The following is a 19,238-nucleotide window of genomic DNA, read 5'->3' as shown; positions in this document are numbered from 1 at the left end:
GTTTCTGTCAAGTTACACCGTCTGCTGGTTGCGAGCCCCGCCCCCCCCAATTCCCATGTCGGAGACAAACGGTTCAGGGTGGGTCAGCGTGGCCGGAGCACCCCGAGTCGGAGCCTGTGGACCCAGCTGTGGTTTCTTCGGGAGGCAGCAGGGGCTGTTTCAGGATCTCTCCCAGTGCATTATCCTCTTAAGATGGTGGAAAGTGATGATTCTGCTTCTGAGTCTGGGGCCTCCCTGTGTATTAGCGAATGTTGAGTGGCAAGGCGGGTGACGTGCGTGTCCTTGCGTGGGAACAAGACGGCTTCCTACGTGTGTCCTGAGGTGGGAACGGGGCAGGGCGGTCCTGTGTGTGTCCTCGGGGGAGCCCAGCAGCCCCTCTGGGTTGCCGTTTCCAGACCCCTGCTTTCATTCCCCTGCTGGGTGTGTTTCTGCTTTTTCGCCAGAGAGCAGATATACAACGGGGAAGAGGGGAGCCCCACATCGCCGCAGGGCTACCGTGGGCCAAGCTCCTGGAAGAGGCCATGCCACGCACCACTGGGACATGTGACGTCTTTGGAGGGGCGTGGGTAGGTTCTGTGAGTGCTTCTACCTGCGCTCTGCCCAAGCGGCCCCCTCCTGTCACCGCCACCAGGAAGCCAGATGGGAGGTTCTGTTCCGGGTCGGGCAGATCCGCCCAGTTTGGGGCTGTGCCAGGACGCACGGTCTCATGATGGTGACACTGGAAGACAATGTCAGCAAGGAGACCATGACTGTCCCTGTAGGCTCTCTGGAAGCCACCACCTCCTCAGAGTGACTCACTGGGGACGCGGGGCTGGCGGTTCGTCTCCGGCAGGCTCGTCAGGACAGGATGGGGACCGGCCCCGCAGCTCCACATGCAAGTCTCCCGCCCCCCGGGGGGGAGCCAGGAGGTCACAGCAAGTGAGAGGGCTGCGAATGCTTATGGGCTTTACTTTAAGAAAGGTTTTAAAAATAAAGAAAAGTATAAAGAATAATCTGACACCTGGGGACCTATCTCCCAGGGTTGACATAAAGTTTTTTTTATCATATTTATTTAGAGTTAAAAAAAAATGAGTAAAACATTGTATAAAACTATATATAAAATGTAGGGGCCAGCCCTGTGGTGCAGCGGTTAAGTTCGCACTTTCTGCTTCGGCAGCCTGGGATTCGCTGGTTCGGATCCTGGGTGCGGACATGGCACCGCTTGGCACGCCATGCTGTGGTAGGCGTCCCACGTATAAAATAGAGGAAGATGGGCACAGATGTTAGCTCAGGGCCAGTCTTCCTTAGCAAAAAGAGGAGGATTGGCAGCAGATGCTAATCTCAGGGCTAATCTTCCTCAAAATAAGTAAATAAATAAATAAAATGCATTCTCTTCTATGTAGGACGTGGTATTGCATATATTCTATTAGATGTATTATATTAGATGTATTTATTCTATTAGATGTATTAATGCATTATATTATGTACCTTCCCAGGGTCATTCCTCCCCACCTGGAAGACAGTCGTTTCTTGAATTTGCTGTGCGCGTTTTCTATCCATCTGTGAAAATGGCTTCACGTGCACACATATACACCCGTGAGCAGTACACAGTGGTGTTCGACGTGCTGTTTTAAGCGTGTAAACAGGTGGCCTTGCACTTTACTCTCTGCCTCTCCGTCCACCGCTGGGCACACACCGCAGCATCTTCGTCCTATGAACGAATAGTCCCCACGGGGGGTTGTGTGGGGTCGGTGGCCATCCTTGCACGGGTGTCCACGTGTGTGTGAGGGTCCACATGGCTGTGCGCCAGCAGGGTGCTCGGGATCATGCCTGCATGCTGGCCCTGCCGGCCAGGCCAGTGTGGGCAGCCCCGGCCGAGGGTGGTCCTGAGTGTGGTGAGGTCACTGTTTTAGACAGCGGGGTCAGAGAACCCGGCCCTGGGGGCTGGAAGGGGTCATCTGCCGGTGGTGTGGGGCCACACCTAGAGGAGTGGGGTCCGGTTCGCTGTGAGCTCCACATGGGCTGCAGCCCCCGAGGACGCTGGCCCCCATCACTTGAGCCCCATCGGGGGTCTCTGGAAGCCCCTGGGAGTCCACGAGGAAAGGGCACCCTCTGGGGCTCTGCCGGTGTCCCAGGAGCCCAGGACTTGGGGAAGGCGGCTCTGAGGCGCATCTCCTGCAGCCGCGGCCAAGACGAGGAGGAGCCTGGGGGTTGGAGCAGCATTTGGACTGGCTTTGAATGTTCTTCTCTCCGATGTGGCCCTGTGGTTGTGCAGTGATGCTGCAGCTGGGGCTCTGCCATTCGTAGGGCAGTGGGTGGGACACGGCCGGCTGGGGCTGGCTTCTGCCTCCCTCACCCCCTGCTCCCCCCCCCCCTCCCCCCCCCCCCCCCCCCCCCCCGGCTCTCTGTCTGCCAGTCGCTGGCTGGCTCTGCAGTGGCGGCTGCGGGAGCAGCCTCGCACTGCGGCGGGCGGGCCGGCATCACCTCCCGCAGCCCTGGCCCCGCAGGCTGCAGTGAGCGGGCGTGCTCCGGGAGGGCGGGCTTGTCTCCTCGGGTAAGGCAGCCCTGCCCCGGCCCCAGCACCTCGCGCCCTTCGCGTCCTCGGGCTTTGTTTGGTTTCCTTTGGAGGGGCTGTAGGAAGGGAAGCTGCAGATGGGGGCAGATGGAGGCCGTGTGGGGGGACTCGGCTGAGGGCTCAGAAAGAAAGGCCTGGGGTCAGCGGGGGAATGGGGACAGTGACGGGAGACTGGCGCTCACGGGCTCCATGTGGCTTCCCAGCTTCCCAGCAGCGTTAGTTTAAAGAGCGCTTCCTGGTGTGCGCGACTAAGTCCTTCACGTGGTGTGTTTGTGTGTGCACGTGTGCATGTGTGTGCACTTGTGTGCGTGCATGGGCTTGAGTGTGTGTGCACACTCTGACCTGGCCGTGTCTCAGGCGGGCTCGGAGACCAGCCGGCTCAGTGGGCCCGGGTGACATGGGCAAGTTGACCGCTTCCTCCTCGTAAAATAGGGGAGGAGGATGGCTGGTTCTCATCTCACCTGATCACAGCATGCACGCATACATGCACAGGTGGGCTGGCAGGACGGGACAGGTGGCTGGGCAGGGCTTTGGGGTGGTGCGGCCACATGGAAGCCCCCGGCACGGTGACCCGGCAGGAGTCCTTGCCTCACCTGAGGGGAGGGCCGAGATGCTGGGTGTGCCACAGGGCTCCTGTAGGGGCCTCGGGTGTGGACAGCCCAGCTATCTGGCTCTTCAGGGGGAGCCTGGCCTTGTGAGGATGTGGTCAGTCCTGTGGCCTCCTCCAGCCCTGTTGGACAGAATGGGGCCTGCTGTTGGGAGCAGTGGCTTCCTGAGATCTGAAGTCAGAAGGGCCTGGAGGTGGCCTCAGCCAGGCTCTGACCCTCCCCTGTGTGGCTTCTGTTTCAGGCATCAACGCCCAGGCCCGGAGGCTGCAGCGGAGCCGCGCCAAGGGGACCCCGACCCTGGTCCCGGGGGGCTCACGGAGCCCCCCTCCACCCCGGCTGCGCCGCACGGTCAGCGAGACCAGCCTGAGCCAGGCCGCTGCCCAGGGCTCCGAGGAGCCGGGCCAGGACGCCATGCGCTACTCGCTCTATGAGTCGCCCCACCTGCTCCTCCTGCAGGGTTACAGCCAGCAGCACGTGAGCTCCCTCACCCCCCGCCGCCTCCTCCAGGGGTCCTGGGCTCAGCCGCTGCCAGCTCCTGCTCTGATGATGGGGCTGTAGAAACGGGGCGGCTGGGGACCACCACACTGGGCCCCTCCTAGTCTCTGGGAGGGTGAGGGCTTCCCCTGCCGTCTGCTTCCAGAGCATTCCTGTGTTCAGGGCTCAGTGGGAGGCAGCAAGGCGTGTGCCGAGGACCTCCCAGCTCCTGACTTAGGAGCCCAGTGTTTGCCTGTCCCCAGGTCCCTTCTGGAAGAGTTGTCCCTGCCTCCCAGACGGTGCCTCAGGCCACTTCCTGCTGGGGCTCTGGGGAGGGACCTGGGCAGGTGCCAGGGCACAGGCGTCAGTCCCCTCCAGGTGGCCGGCCGCCCAGGGAGTGGCTCAGTGGGCTCAGCCTCGAGCGGGTGCAGGACACCTTCTCAGGAGGTACGGAAGGCGGCCGCCTGGCCCTCCCTGAGCCCGCATTTCTTATGGCTTTTGTTGGAACGAAGACCCACGTCTTGGCTGGAAGGGTCTGACCCTTAGCAGCCGGCCGTGTGGCCGCCCCATCGAAGCCTGCTCCTCCCTGTTCTCCGTTCCCTCCTGTTCTCAGAGCTCCCTCAGGGCACACTTGGCGACATTAGGCCTCCTGGCGCTCAGGTCTTGGGGGCACCTTTCCTAGCTCCCCTGGAGCAGCGGGGGAGGGGCTTGCACACAGCCTGACGTGGGTCACGGGGTGGGGGCTGGCCACGCTCAGCCCGTGTCGAGATGCCCTCGTTTGGCCTCTCGCCTCTGAATGCTGGAGTCGGCCCTGGGTCTCTGGTGTGCCGCCGAGGCTGCCCTGGGAAACCTCCTCGGACAGGGTGGGCGCCCAGTGTGGGGCAGGCTGGGGGCCAGCAGCAGGACACCGGGAGCCGGGGACAGCGGGCCCAGCACACAGCTAGGTGCTGAGGACTGGGACACCGGTTCTTCTCACTGACTGAACTGCCAGGGTGCTGTCCTGTCCCTGATGTCTGGTGTCTGTGTTTCAGGACAGCCTGGTGTACGTGCTCAACCGGGAGCGGCACACAGTAGGCCAGCGGACCCCCTCCAGCAAGCCCAGCATCAGCCTGTCGGCCCCCGACATCCTGCCCCTGCACTGCACCATCCGCAGGCGCCAGCCCGCGGCCCGAGAGCAGGCCGGGGCCCGGCTGGTCCTGGAGCCCATCCCGGGGGCGCCCGTCTCCGTCAACTTCTCGGAGCTGGGGGGCCGGACCGTGGCGCTGCGCCACGGGGACCTGCTCTCCCTGGGCCTCTACTACCTGCTGCTGTTCAAGGACCCGGCGCAGGCCCAGCCCCTGCCCGCCCAGGCCCTGGCCCGCCTCCGGGCCGGGCCGCCCAGCTGTCGGCTGTGTGGTGCTGTGCTGCGGGCCCGGGGCGCCTCGGGGGCTGCGCGGGCCGCCCTCCCCCGGCCGCGGCAGCTGCACCTGGAGTTCGAGCCCGAGGCGGAGGACACGCTGCTGCAGCGGATCATGACGCTGATCGAGCCCGGCGGCGATGACCACAAGCTGACCCCCGCCTTCCTCCTCTGCCTCTGCATCCAGCACTCGGCCACCCGCCTCGAGCCAGGCTCGTTCGGGCAGCTCCTGCTCAAGATAGCGAAGTTGATCCGAGAGACAGTCTGGGTCAGTCGCAGGGGTGGGGCAGTTCCGCTGTCCGGGGTCCTTGGGCCATGGGAGGAGCTGGGTGGCAGCTGCGGCCGCCAGGGTGGAGGTTGTGAATCCCTCCTCTGACCGAGGGCCAGCCTTCCCTGCCTGTCCATGCCTCCCAGCCCGTCGGGCAAGCAGGGGAAGCGGGACCACTCAGGGGTCTGCTGTGGTGCTTTGCCTTGTGGGGTCGGCCGTGGCTGCATGAGCTCTGGCCCTGTGTCCCTCCCCATGGCCCGGCCCGGCCCAGCGCCTCCACGCGCCCAGTAACGAGGTGCCCTGTAGCCCTGAGCCCCCATCTAGCCTGCGTGCCCCGTCCTTTCTTCTGGGAACAGGCTGAGCCGCTGCCAACAACCCATTGTCGACTTGGTGAGGGCGCCGGACGGGTGGACTTTTGTATGTTGTAAAGCTTCTCTCCAGGATGGTTTCTAGACCGTGGCACCCGGCATATTTTGGGCAAAATTCCTCCTGTCGTGCCGCCGCGTGCACGGTAGGATGTTGAGCAGCATCCCTGGCCTCACCCACTGCGTGCCAGGAGGACCCCCTCCTCCCCTTACAGAAATGGCTCCGGGCACTGCCACACCTCCCCCGGGGGCCAGAGCAGCCCGGGCACAGACAGCCTGTCCCACAGGGCGAGGGTGGGAGTGAGGCCGCCTGGGCCCTGCACTCACAGCCCCACCCCTCTCCTGCCCCTCCAGTGATGGACTCCCCGGGGTCCTAGAGGATGGCTTCTGATTGCACACAGTCCTTCAGAGACCCCTGTTAATCTTGGTCCTGCTTACCCCGGGGCAGACCTGGGAAGAGGAAACCATTTGGCTGTGTGGAAACCAGATAGATTCCTCAGATTAAAACCCACGTTGAAAATGTTTGAAACTTTTTAAAAGCAAAAGCCAACGTGGGCTGTCACTCCAAAGGTTTGTACAAGCGATCCGTGTGCATTGTGGGTTTCCAAGCCGTGTCTCTCTGTGTCCTGCATGGGACTTGATGTTAGTGTCCCCGCGGTGTGGTCCCTGCCCCTCCGTGCAGTCGTGCGCACGGGCAGGTGGAGTCGGTGCAGGGTGGCAGCTGCCCACAGCAGGGCCCGAGGTGACCGAGGCCTGACGTTAGGGGCTGTGAGTTTCCACGTGGATCTGGCCTTTTCCCGAGTCTGCTCTGGGCCGGACGCTTCCTAGTAAGTCAGGCACTGTTTGATTTAACTCCCACACAACCCTGACGATGTGGGGCTGCATCCTGTGTCACAACTGAGGCCACCGAGGGTGCAGGAGACTCGTGAAGGAGCGTTCTATCAACTGCAGGGCAATGTGTGCGTCTTGGAAGAAGAAGCGACAGCAGTGAGGCCACACTTCCCAGATGACACCTTGCTACTGAAACAAGAATCGTTGCTTGATTACAAGTGACAGAAAGTGTTGGCTAAACCTGAATCCCTGTGGGGATGTTTAAGTATGTTTGTAAATCCTCAAGCTCGTATTCGTCTCCTCGTGAGCACTGTGGCCGACACTTAAAGGTGTATGGATGCAGCTTCCCAATGGAGCGTCTCTGGGATCTTCGTTCTGTTCTCTGTAAAGCGTGTGGCCTGTTGTCACCCTTCTGAAACGGCCGGTTGTTGTGTGAGCTGGATGGTCGTGAAATATTTCTGTCGTAGGAAATACGTAGGTCGTATTCAGTAATGGAACTGGAAGATGTTGAACCAGATGGAAGCACGCTCTTTCCAGCGTGGCTTAGAGTAAACAGCACAGGGCGGGGTGGCTGGCGCAACGGGCCGTGTGTCTCTGTGGATGGTGTAGCGTGTATTTGGTGGTGTTCTCTTTGCACATAACCTGGGGTATCCTGTTTTTCTCATGCTTGCTTTTTTTTCTTTATAATTGTAGGAGAAGACCAAAGAACTGGCAGAGAAGCAGGCGCACCTGTGAGTACGGCCCGGCTGCTGCCCCCGCCTGCCCCTTAGGCAGCTGGTTCCCTGTCGACCTGCCCTTCCCTGTGGAGCCAAGACCCAGGGGGTCCCCCAGGTGCCTCCGGGGTCAGCTCTGCGCCTCTGCCACACCCTCCTTCCGTCTCAGAGGGCGTTTCCACTTCTTTAGTCCCCCGCCCCTGGGAAGCTCTGGTCTGGGAGACGTCTCAGGGCGCCTGTGGCCTGGGTGGGAGCCTCTGCACTGCCCCTGGCTCCCTGCTTCTCCAGGGCATGTCCAGCTCCCCATTTTGAGAGACGGCAGCACATCTCAGTCTCCAATGTCCATTTCAATAAAAAGCACTATTTCTACCCTTACACACTCCTGGTGGGACTTGGGAAAACTATTCGGCGTTAACAATAAGGACGTGCACGTCCTGGGACCCAACAGGCCTGCTCCCGAGGGGACACCACAGGGAAACACCTTCACACAGAGGGCAGGACACGTGCGCTCCAAGCCTTGTTTGTACGCGCACAGGCTGGGAGCACCCACGAGTCCATGGCAGGGGAGGTGCAGTGTGTGGGTGCAGGGGACGTGGCAACCGTGACAGTGAAGGAACTGTCACATGCTTCATACGTGTAGACACGTGTGTAAAGTCCAGCTAAGCCCTCTGTATAAGAACATACGAATGTGGTGCTGACCCCAGGCTGAGCTGAGGACAAGGGGGTGGCCACTGCCCATAGTCGGGGAAGGACACGCGGGGCTTCAAGTCCCCCCGCGGTGCACAGAACTTTGCTTTTCATCCATCCCTGTGTATCCTCGAGTGGGATGGCGGGCCATTCATAAAGCATGCTGCTGCCTGTGTGCTTCTTACACGGCCCCTGAGGGCCTGTAAGGGGTCAGGAGGAGGTGTCCTCACCTGCCGCTTTCGCAGAAAGGAGCTAAAGGCGCGGAGAGGGAGATGGAAGGCTGGTCAGGGGCAGCGAAGCTGTGGAGTCACCCCCCACCGCCCCCCGGCTCCCGCCCCACCCCCCAGCCCAGGCTGGAGGCTGTGCCCAGAATTTCCATCACTCCCATGTACGCTCCCTGGCTCCTGTTGACATCAGGACACCAGAGTGACCTCGAGTACCTGTGCGCTGACGGGTGACAGGGCTCTGAGGCTGGGGCTGTGCGGGGAGACCAGGCTCTGCCACCAGCTCGGCGGTCGCGGGGCGCAGCAGAGGCCCCCGGGGGGACGCTGCCTCAGAGGGTGATGAGCCGCTTGTCCATGTGGGGCAAATGGCAGAGGCGTGAGCACGCTCGGTGGAGTCCTACACCTCTGGGTTTTCTGAGTGAGGGGACGTTTAAGGAGGGAGTGGCCCCGGGGCCCAGCGACAGGTGAGGGGCTTTCCCTGCCCCGGCTTGGCTCGGGGACAGCCGGGGTTCCAGGGTCGAGGTGGGGCGTGGAGGCGATGGGGCTGGGGTTTTGCAGGCGCACCCGGCCCTCCACCTCCTGTCCAGTGCCCGTCTGCCGGGGGCGCTGCTGGACGGGAGGAACCGAGTCTTCCCTTCTGCGACTCATGCTCATACTGTGTTTTCCAGACACACAGGCAGCCCTGTGTCCATCCCCAGTGAGCGCTCTTTTCCCCCCCTTTTTAAAGATAATGGATCACTTCCACAATACAGAAAAGTACAGAATAGATCCATTACCCACGAGCGCACACCTGAGTTTCACACTGTTGCCGTGGTGACCCCTTTGTTTCCCATCGTTGGGTTGTGTGCTTCTCTTTGTGAGTGGCTGTTGGATTTTGCCAAACTCTTTTTCCACATCTGTGATCGTCACGCGTTTTCTCCCTTGAATCTGTGAACGTGGGTCCCACATTAGGAGGTTTTCTGAGCCGTGATTGAATTCCTGGGACCCTTCTTGACCCTTCATGACCATCGATTTTTTTTTTTTTTAGCCTTGCAGTATACGGTTTGTTGGCATTTTAACTAGGATTTTCCCACCTGCGTTCATAAGTAAAGTTGGTCTGAGTGTCTTTCTTGTGTTGCCCTTGTCTGATTTTAATCACCAGGTTCATAGAAAGCAATGGGCCGATTTCTCTGTGTTCATTTCTCTGAATCAGCGTGTCCGTGGTGAGGACGCGGCTCAGAGCTCTGCCTGGAGGAGTGGGGACAGGCCTGGGCTGTGCCCATTGGGCTCAGAGACTATTTCCTGGCTCCATTTCTTTAAGGATTATTGATTAAGTTTTCTCTTTCGCCTTAAGTTGATTTTGGTAATTTTTGCTTTCCTAGAAAATTATCTGTTACATATGTTTTCAAAGTCATTAGAATAAAACTGTTCATTATAACTGTTCGTTATAATCTCTTACGACTTTTTCGTCCCTAATATAGTTGTAGTAATATCCTCCTATTTAACCTATTGTGTTGCTATCTTTTCTCTTTTCCTTCTCCTTTGATTTATTTTGCCAGGCGTTTGTCTGTTGTTATCTGTTTAAAAGAACCGATTTTGCTGTTTCTGTTTACTGTTTCTTTGGCTTCTATTCCATTAAGCTCTTTATTATTTCCTTATTCTTGCATATTTCGTATTTTAATTTCTTCTTTGATTCATGAATTGTTTTGAAAGTTTTTTGAATTTTTCATTTTCGTTTAATTTTGATTAGCAAAAATGCATTTGACTTTGTCTTCAGTAATAATGTCTCTGCTATATGCTTCCCCACTGGGTTTTCTAAAAAAACAATTTACATCAGAGCATCATTGATTTGATTTGTTTCATTTTTATTTATTTTATCGTGATAAGAACACTTCACGTGAGAACCACTCTCAACAGATCTCTAAGGGCACAATGCAGCATCGTTAACTGTGGGCACGGTGGTGTACGGCAGACCTCTAGAACTTATCCATCCTGCATAATTGAAACTTTATGCTCATTGATTAGCAATTTCCCATTTCTCCCTACCCCCGCCCCTGGTAGCTACCATTCTCCCCTCTGATTCCATAAGGTTGACAGTTTTAGATACCTCATATAAGTGACATCATGCAACATTCGTCCTTCTTGATGGTCTCATTTCGCTTAGTGTAATGTCTTTGAGGTTCATCCACGTTGTTGCATATGCAGGATTTCCTTCTTTTTTGAAGGCTGAATAATATTTCACTGTATCGTATACCACATTTTCTTTACCCATTCATTCATTGATGGACATCACTGATGGGTGAACTGTGCATGCTGATGTCTCTTGGAGATCCTGATTTCAGTCCTTTTGGAGAAATACCCAGAAGTGAATTGCTGGATCATAATGTCGTTCTATATTTAATTTTTTGAGGACCCTCCATACTGTTTTCCATAGTGGCTGCCCCAATTTACATTCCCCCCAACAGTGCACAAGGGTCCCCTTTTCTCCACATCCTCGCCAACACTTGTTATCTCTTGTCTTTTTGATGATAGTCATTCCAACCGAGTGTGAGGCGATACCTCACTGTGGATTTGATTTGCGTTTCCCTGGTGACGAGTGATGTTGAGCATCTTTTCATGTGCCTGTTGGCCATCTGTGTGTCTTCTTTGGAGAGATGTCTGTTTAAGTCTCTAAGTTATTTTTAATTGGGTTATTAGTTTTTTTGCTTTTGAGTTGTAGGTGCTCCTCATATATTTTGCATATTAACCCCTTATCTGATAGATGGTTTGCACATATTTCTTCCATCCCCAAGTTGCCTTTTCACTCCGTTGATGGTTTCCTTTGCTGTGTGGAAGCTTTTTAGTCTGACACAGTCCTACTTGTCTGGTTTTTCTTCTGTTGCCTGTGCCTTTGGTGTCATATCTGTGAAATCACTCTCTCTACTTGGTGTTCATCTGAAGGCGTGGGACGGGCCCCAGAGCTGTGGCTGGGGCTGCCAGGCCGCGTGCACTTGACACTGACCTCTCTGGGGTGTGACACCAAAACTCCAGTTGGTGATGCCTGGGGGTTCTTTTCCAGTAGAGGCCTGTCTGTGCCTTCGAGTTCTGGGTGAAACTGAGAAGGGCAATGAATGTCGAAAACAAAATGAAATTAGGCTCTGAAGGCCAGATCGATGCTTTTTAATGACCTAAAACTCTTTATGCTCGTGTGCGTACATGTGTGTAATTCAAACTAGAGTGGAGAGCGGGAAGGGAACAGGGCCCAGAGCCCTGCCGATGGGCAGGCGCTGCAGTGGCTGACTGACTGAGCAGTGGAAACCGGGAGCTGCAATCAGGTACCACTTCCTTCCCTCCCCGGGAGCAGGACAGAGAGAGGGCACATTGTTTGTCGACAAAAGTGAAGTTACATCAGAGAGAGCAACACTGCAGGCTCAAGAGGAGCAGGAGGACTGGAGCCTCAGGTCCGCTCGGCCCATGCGGGCTGCCCAGCAGGGGATGGTCACGGTGGGGGATGAGGCCTCAGCAGGGGATGGACATGGGGGGACGAGGCCTCAGCAGGGGACGGACACGGAGGGGACGAGGCCTCAGCAGGGGACGGACACGGGCAGTGCCTGGCAGTGGGAGCTCTTTCTGTGGCCCCTGGTGGCTCTTCCTGCTCAGGTATGTGGCTGCGCCTCTGGCCGTCAGGTGTCAAGCAGGGTGGGTGTCTGTATCTGGTTTCCCAGCCTGACGTTGGCAGGTTGACGAATCGTAGTGGCTTTTGTTAGTTATTGAAACTACCGTCTTCCTGTGCAGAGCAGCAGATTCGGCCTCCCGCGGTGACGGGGCCCCTCCGAGCGTAACCTCAGCCCCTCTCTCTCTCGGCAGCCAGGAGCCCCTGTCGCTGGCCGGCGTCAGCATGGCGGGCCTCGTGCCAGACCTGCAGCACATCCTCTTCTGGATGTCCAACTCCGTCGAGCTCCTGTTCTTCATACAGCAGCAGTGCCCGCTCTACATGCAGAGCCTGGAGGAGGAGCTGGACGTCACGGGTACGGCTGCTGCGCTCCCGGGGGGCGGAGTGAGCGGGCTGGGCGTGGCGTCGCCTCATCGTCTCAGGGTCGGGTCAAACGCTAGAACAGAGGTGGATTTGTGTCGGGGCTTCCTCTGAGAGGGAGGAGACGCCGATGGCTGGGCTAGTCTGGCCACTTTGTCCTTGTCATTCTGTGCACTTGGTGCAGCTGCCCTGTGTCCTGCTGGGGGAGGCCGGGGCACACAGGGCACCACTGGGCACCGTTGAGAGGGCGGCGCGTCGGCCCTCAGCCACCACCATTCAAGATGCACCACTGTTTCAGAAAGCAAGCACGCTCCCCAGGAGAGTTGTAAAATTGTGTGATGCTTGTTGCCATCAGAGACTAAAAGGAGGGCAAATGTGCATCTTAGAATTTATGGAATACAGTGTGGATGCTGAAAACACTAAGTTGAAAGAGTGAGTCTGACGGGGGCAGTCTGGGAGGGCTTCATGAAGAAGGTGGCATCTGGCCCCCGGTGGGATTCAGCTGGTGTGTGTCTCACGAGGGCTGTGCGGGGGCTGCAGAGGCGGGCTGGGTCCTGGAACGGAGCCCGGAAGGAGCAGCAGGACCGTCCCGCGGTAGGACAGGGTGTGACAGCCAGGCACCCAGCGGCTGGGCCACAGCCTCACATGGTTGAGCTTGGTTTTGTCCCACATCCCCATGCTCTGCCGTGGCAAAACCAAAGCTGCTCACTTCCCTCCCTCCCGTTTGTGGGCCCCGGCCCATCCCCGGCCTGACCCCGGCCTGCCCCAGAAGCGTAGGGGACCCCGAGCAGGCGGGGCTGGGCGGCCCGGCTTGGAGGCCCTAGCTACAGCGGGAGGCTGCCCTCGGAGCCGGGAGGGAAGCCAGGAGGGCAGGGGCAGGGCTGCTGGACACTGTGCAGCGTCTCTGTGTGCTCAGCCGTGTCTCCTGGGAGGTGGCCATGGGCTCCGTGTGAAAGAGCCCGCGAGAGCGACATCAGGAGGAGGCCCTGGACCTCGCCTGCTCGGCTGGGACCTGCTGGGGCCCCGATGGCGAAGGGCTGGATTTCCTGCGAGGGGGGCTCTTGGCGGCCGGTGGGAGGGGCTGTGGTCTGCACCGTGTGGACTGTCCTGCTGTGTGCTTCAGGAGGCCTGTGCCCGCTTGGTCCCTGGGGAGCCCAGCTGAGCCGGCCCTGTGGGGTCCGAGCCGGGCCGGGGGATTGCAGGGTGAGGGAGCGGAGCCAGCCGGTGTCCCTATTTTCCTCTTGTCGTTGTGGCTTCTTGGCATCTCCTTACCCCCACCCCACAGTGGAGGCCGGTGGGAACTCTCGGGCTCCCGGGCCCGGAATCTGGGCTTCCGTGGATATGTGGAGGGCAGCTTTGATCCCTCAGCGTCCGGGGGCATTCCAGGCCCGCTGGCCTGTTGCCTCTGTCCCTTGTTGTGAAAGGCGCCTGGTGAGACCTCCCAGGGTGGGGCAGCTGCTTTCTCTGTCCGGGAGGCCTGGGGCCGAAGCAGACCTGTTGTCTGGCTTTTCCCCCCGAAGGTCACATAAATGCCTGCATGTGCACGCGTCTCGTCTCCGAAGCCAAGGCCCCTCCAGCCGTGGGCCCGCCCTGCGCAGGGCGCTCTGGGGTCCAGGCAGGCAGCTCAGTGCCCTGCTGCCTGCGAGGCCCTCATCACCTCTCTCCAGCCCGCTTGTCCCCTTGGAGGCCCCAGCCGCCCAGGACCCACGTTGCGGGCGCCCCAGTGGCTCCGAGTGGAGGAGACTTCTGCACTTGGCATTGGCCAGCAAGCACCTGGGCCTCTGGCTTGTCTCCCAGTGCATGTTGTCCCTCCGTGCGGGATGTCAGGAGGTCAGGGGTGTGGGTGGGGAGGCCCGTTTACTTTGGGTCCAGCAGAAAGTCAGCTGGGAGAACCGACCGCCCCGTGACTTTTGGGCAAGTCCTGCTGACGCCCCTTCTCATCTGGGCTTATTTCGGATGCATATCGAGAGGTTGTGGTCCCGAGACCCCACTGAGTTAGGGCATCCGTCCTACACAGGGACCCCGTGTTTGGCTGGTTTCCGTGGGAAAAGCCGCTTGGGGTTGGTGGGGCTCTGCTTCCTTAGCTGCTGCCTCTGCTCCTGGGAGGAAGTTATTTTTGGGCCCGGGCCGGGATGCCGTTGGGGCCCAGTCGGTGCTGGGAGGGTGAGCGCGTGGACGCCCGGTCCCGCCACTGCCCACCCTGGGACCACGCAGCCGGGCCACCACGCGGGACCTGAGCGTCCCAGCAACCATGCCCTGTGCCGTGCAGGCGCTAGAAAGCGCAGAGGAAAAGAAGCATCAGCGGAGGGCGAAGGGGAGGTTAGGGCAGGCGTTTCGGCCTCCTGACCCTCAGCAGGAAATCTCTGTGGGAAGAATTCTAAAAACAGAGATGTCATGTCCTGAAAGCTGGAAAAATCGCGTTTTCATTCCCCAAACAACCTTTTTTGTCCGAGCTCTGATCCAGGAGGCCTCGTCTGCACGGGCAGATGAGAGATCAGCCCATATAAGGGGGGGTGTTTGTTTTATCCGTTCACAACTCCCCTGTTGGTCTTCGAGGCCCTGCCTCTGTGCCTGCAGGCTTGGGGGGGTGGGTTCCTCTGGTGCCTGAGGGGCAGCTCCGTCCTGGGGCCTGGGGAGCAAGTAACGGAGGGAGGGAGTCCCTGAGGGCGTAAGCTCAGCCAGAACTCCCGCAGAGCCCACAGCACAGGGAGCAGTGTTCAGGTGGCCTTTAGATGCCACCAGGGAGATCCGCATGGCCCTGCTGGGAGCCACCCCACGTGGCGCTCTGCGGAATCCCGCCTCGGCCTCGTTCAGCCATCCCTCCTCCCTCCAGAGCCCCTCGTGGCCACGCGAGGGGGTGGGTCTGCTCTCTCAGCCCGGCAGTGGTGTGGGGGGCCCACGGTCAGCACCCAGCCCATGCGCAGGCCCTGCTGCGGTGAGAGGTTGGGAGCTGGGGTTCCCACTGGCTGCCACATATTCCGTCTGCTCATGTGCCGGGGGCAGTAGGCCAGCCTTGCGTGTTTCTCTAGGCCTGGAGCCTTCTGGAGGAAAGGGCACAGCCTCTTGCTCCCGCAGACCCAGGACCCCTCAAATCTCCTCATTTGCCCCTCCCACGAGGCCCAGTGAGGCTGCAGGGAGCAGCCAGACCCCGCCAGGGTCCCCAGGGAGACCCCCACCCACAACCCAGACAAGACCCTGCAGGCCAGGCTCTGGGAGGGCTCAGACGGGGCTCAGCGCGAAGGCCCTGGCTGCCTGCACTGGACATGGCGCCGCGGCCACTGGCCTGCAGCTCCTGGTGGTGAAGAATTGAGGGTTTCGGAGGGCGAGGGACCAAGGAGGGCATCCAGCGTCCAGTCTCTTCCCCTGAGTGCTGGGGACCCCCAGCACTGACACCACGTGGCTCCCCACATTCCGGGAGGCCTCCTCGGTGGGTCCGCCCTGATGTAGGCATCTGGTCTTGGGGACCCTGTTACCAGTTTGGACCCCTGCCTTTACAGAAACCCCTCCCAGAGGGAAGGGACCACCTGATGTCTGCTGACACCCAGCCCCGCTGGGCAGGCCCCCGGCAGCCCCCCAGTCTTAGCTCCGGCCATAGCTGCCTGGCAGCTGCCCCAGCCTGGGGAGGCCACCCTCGGGCCTGTTGTTCCCCTGCCCACGCAGAGCCGGGGTTCCCTCTCCCGTGCTGTTGAGGGTCCGGGGTCTCTGCTCTGTGCCCAAGACACAGCGGCGTCTTCCTGCAGCCTCTCTGGGCGCTGGGGGGAGAGCAGGGCACACAGACAGTTGGGTTTCTCCCTTCTCGGAAAAATGTCACAATTCCAGGGAGCGACGGTCTCCTTAGGAGCTTCAGCCAGGTGTCCTTTGACCCGTGTCCCGAGTGGGAAGTGACCCGTGGGAATCGGGTGGGAATCTGCCACTGTGGGGGCAGTTGGTTCTCACAGAAAAGCTCTCCAGAATCTGTCGGTTACTGAGCTCCTGACGTGCTTGGTGTGGATTCAGCTGTCGGAAGCGCGGTACTGGGGCTTCTCAGCCACGCCATCCGGCATCTCGGGACCCCGGGGACCCCTGGGAGGGCTTGGCGGGCGGGGTGGGGGTCGGCCGGGCCTGCTCTGTGACTTTGGCTTGTTTTCCAAAGCCAAGATGGGCGCGTCGGGCGAGGGCACTCAGGAGATAACTGGGCCGGTGTGTGAGGTCACTGTGTTCCAGAAGGTTCCTGCGTGCACTGAGGCCCAGCCACCTCGCGTGGTGACGTCGTGCTGCTGTGTCCCCACAGGCTCGAAGGAGTCGCTGTTCTCCTGCACCCTGACGGCCAGCGAGGAGGCCATGGCGGTGCTGGAGGAGGTCATCCTGTACGCCTTCCAGCAGTGCGTCTACTATGTGTCCAAGGTAGGGCGCGGCTGGGTGAGTCCTCGCGGCCCTCCTGGGAGTGTGGGGGCCCGGGGGCGAGCGAGGAGCTTTCCCCACCCGTCACCCCAGGATTGTGAGCTCTGAACCGGCCGCCTCGGCCCCCCTGAGCCCTGGCCTCTGGTTCCTCCCCATGCTCGCTGGCTGTTACTTGTCGCATGAGCCGTCCCCCCACCTGGGGCCAGCAGTGTGGAGAGATGGGGGGCGGCTGCCCCGGGGAAGATGATTTGAGAGGCGGAATGGATCCGCGGCAGTGCCAGGCTCTTTGCCCTGGGCACGCTGTCCCAGCGCCCTGAGGGGGTGGGCAGCAGCTCGTGGCCCCCAGACTCCGTCAGTCACTGAGCCGGTGTCAGGGTCTCTGGACTCAGGGCCGAGCCACACCTGCAGCTCTGCGCTGTCTGCAGCCTCCTGGCCTGGCTGTCACCTTTCCGAGCTGTGGTTCCCTCTGGACACTGGGTTTTGCAACATCCTTGGCTGAGCGGGTTGAGGGTCAGCAGGTCGGTGTACAGGCGTCCATCAACGCAGCTGTCACTAGGGGGGGGGCCTGCTGATCCAGTCTATTCAGAGACCACATGGGATGGTAATAGTCACCCTACGTTCTAAAGAGAGCTCCCAGTTACGGAAGACCCCCTCGAGGTGCCCCTCGCGGTCGCACCCTACAAGGCCCAGCGCTGTGAGGAGGGGTTGTTGGCCGTGAGCCATTGGCCTCTGGAGGGCACTGTGGCCTTTCACCTACCCCTCACCCCACCAGCTGGCCCAGGGGGACCCCAGAGGGTCACTTCTGGAGATTGATTGGCAAAAAGGCAAGCCCAGCATCCACCCCGTTGATGGTGCTGTTCCTACCTGATCGGGGGGAGCGGGCCTGGCCAGTGGGGAGAGGGACAGCCCCTTCCCTCGTGTGGGCACGGCCAGGGCACAGGCCCTGTGGACCCCTGTGGACCCCCGGGAAATGCCCGAGCCCTTGCCTACCAGCGAGGAAGGCCCAGGGGGCTTGGAGGAGCCCAGGCCAGGGGCCAGGCAGCAAGGGGTGCCTGAGGGCCCTGAGAGATGGGTATGTGTGCCCTGTGGGCCCTGGTGGCCATCACGGTGACCAGAGCTGCCAGGCAAGGAGGAGCCGCTTATCCCCACCCAGTGCACGGGGCAGGAGAGAGAGTGGGGAGAGGAGGTGCCCCGAGGCAGGCGGCCCCTGCGGGGGGAGCCTGAGGGACTCACTGAGACTGAGGTTTAACTCGGGTGGATGGTGTGGGTGATTGTCCAGTGGGAAGGAAGAGGCTGGATAAGGCACTTTGGGGACAGTGACTGGAGAAGAAGATGACCCCTATTTGTTCCAAATGGAGTTCAGATGGTGGAGTAAACCAGCAACGTGGTCATGAACACTGGCTGCTGGGGCCCTGTGTTGAGAAGGATTCTGAGGTTGCATCCTGGCTGGCCAGGCAGGAGCCCACTCCTCCGCCCCACATGCTCTGATCTGCCCTGGGGCCCGAGTGGGGCGTGCTCTGCCCTTGACACAGCATCCTGGGGTCCCTTTGTGGGGCACTGGCCGAGTGACAACTGTTTATTTCTGGGGGCCAGCTGTGGATGCCCAGTCGCCCCTGAGAAGAGTGTGAGCACCTGTCGTTCTGCACAGAATGTGGTCCCCTTAGGGGCCTTCCCTCAGGCAGGCGCCTCAACCCCCAGGGAGCTGCATCTGGCTCAGCTCTGCGTGAGGGGTGCTCGTGGTGCCGGGGGTGCCGTCCCAGGGGCATCCTGTCCAACAGATGTGGGATGTGGCCGAGCCAGGAGCTCGGGCCCCGGGCCGGGCTGATGGTGCTGCGTCTGCCTCTCGCCCCCAGACTCTGTACGTTTGCCTCCCGGCCCTGCTGGAGTGCCCCCCTTTCCAGTCGGAGCGCCGGGAGAGCTGGTGCTCAGCCCCCCAGCTGCCCGAGGAGCTGCGGCGCGTCGTGTCCGTGTACCAGGCCACCCTGGACCTCCTGCGGCAGTTCCGGGTGCACCCCGAGATCGCGTCCCAGGTGCTGGCCTACCTCTTCTTCTTCTCCAGCACTCTGCTCTTCAACCAGCTCCTGGACAGGGGTGAGGGCCTGGGCGGCCGGGGACCCATCCTCCTGCAGGAGATACCTGCATGTTCCCCTTGGAGGCGGGCACGCTGAGCCCTCGGCGCCCTCCCGACACCGGCTCCGCCAGGGTCAGGGTGTCTTGCTCAGTGGGGGTCAGGGCTGTGCCATGGCGGGGAGGCTGGCTGAGGCCCGGGGAGGAGGACGTGTTGCAGAATGAGCTCCTGCAGGAGCAGGAGCCAGAGGCCCCAGGGTGGGGTGGGGCTGGGGGGTCTGCACAGGGTCCCTGGGGCCTTTCCTGGTCTGTTTTATCCCCACACAGCCCCACAGGCCCTGTGAGAGGGGAGGGGCAGGCTCAGGGAAGTGATGTGACCTTTGACCCTGCCTCGCTGCGCCAAGGCCCAACTCCCCTCCTTGCAGAAGTTCCTCCATCGCCCTGCCCCGGGCTCAGTGCACCAGAGAATTCCAACCAGGGGCACTGCTGGGTCCCAGGGGCTAGAGAGTGGGGACGAGTCCACGGTACATGCATGTCGCCAGCATGGACTTCCCAGGCTGGGCTGGGGTCTGCAGGGCTGGAGGGGTGGGAGCAAGGCGTCTTGACTGAAGGCCTGGACCATGCCCCTTTGCTCTGGGGATCCAGTGGCTGTCACAGCCCCTCCCTGCCGTCCCACCTTA

The 19,238-nt window shown here is 60.3% G+C and overlaps 1 protein-coding gene across 1 annotated transcript in view; it reads left to right on the top strand.

Moving 5' to 3' along the window:
- The window catches only part of RADIL (Rap associating with DIL domain), a 68,902-nt gene that overhangs the window by 38,974 nt on the left and 10,690 nt on the right, over window positions 1-19,238 (top strand). Inside the window, exons 3-8 of the mRNA XM_046666517.1 lie at window positions 3,404-3,636; window positions 4,668-5,300; window positions 7,190-7,227; window positions 11,946-12,106; window positions 16,382-16,494; window positions 18,345-18,629. Coding sequence (XP_046522473.1) covers window positions 3,404-3,636; window positions 4,668-5,300; window positions 7,190-7,227; window positions 11,946-12,106; window positions 16,382-16,494; window positions 18,345-18,629 — 1,463 coding nt within the window. The remainder of the gene's footprint in view (window positions 1-3,403; window positions 3,637-4,667; window positions 5,301-7,189; window positions 7,228-11,945; window positions 12,107-16,381; window positions 16,495-18,344; window positions 18,630-19,238) is intronic.

Source organism: Equus quagga, chromosome 7 (assembly GCF_021613505.1).
Source record: "Equus quagga isolate Etosha38 chromosome 7, UCLA_HA_Equagga_1.0, whole genome shotgun sequence".
NCBI classification, from domain to species: Eukaryota; Metazoa; Chordata; class Mammalia; order Perissodactyla; family Equidae; genus Equus; species Equus quagga.
The sequence above is the reverse complement of the archived record's forward strand: the minus strand, read 5'-3'. Positions and strand labels throughout refer to the sequence as shown.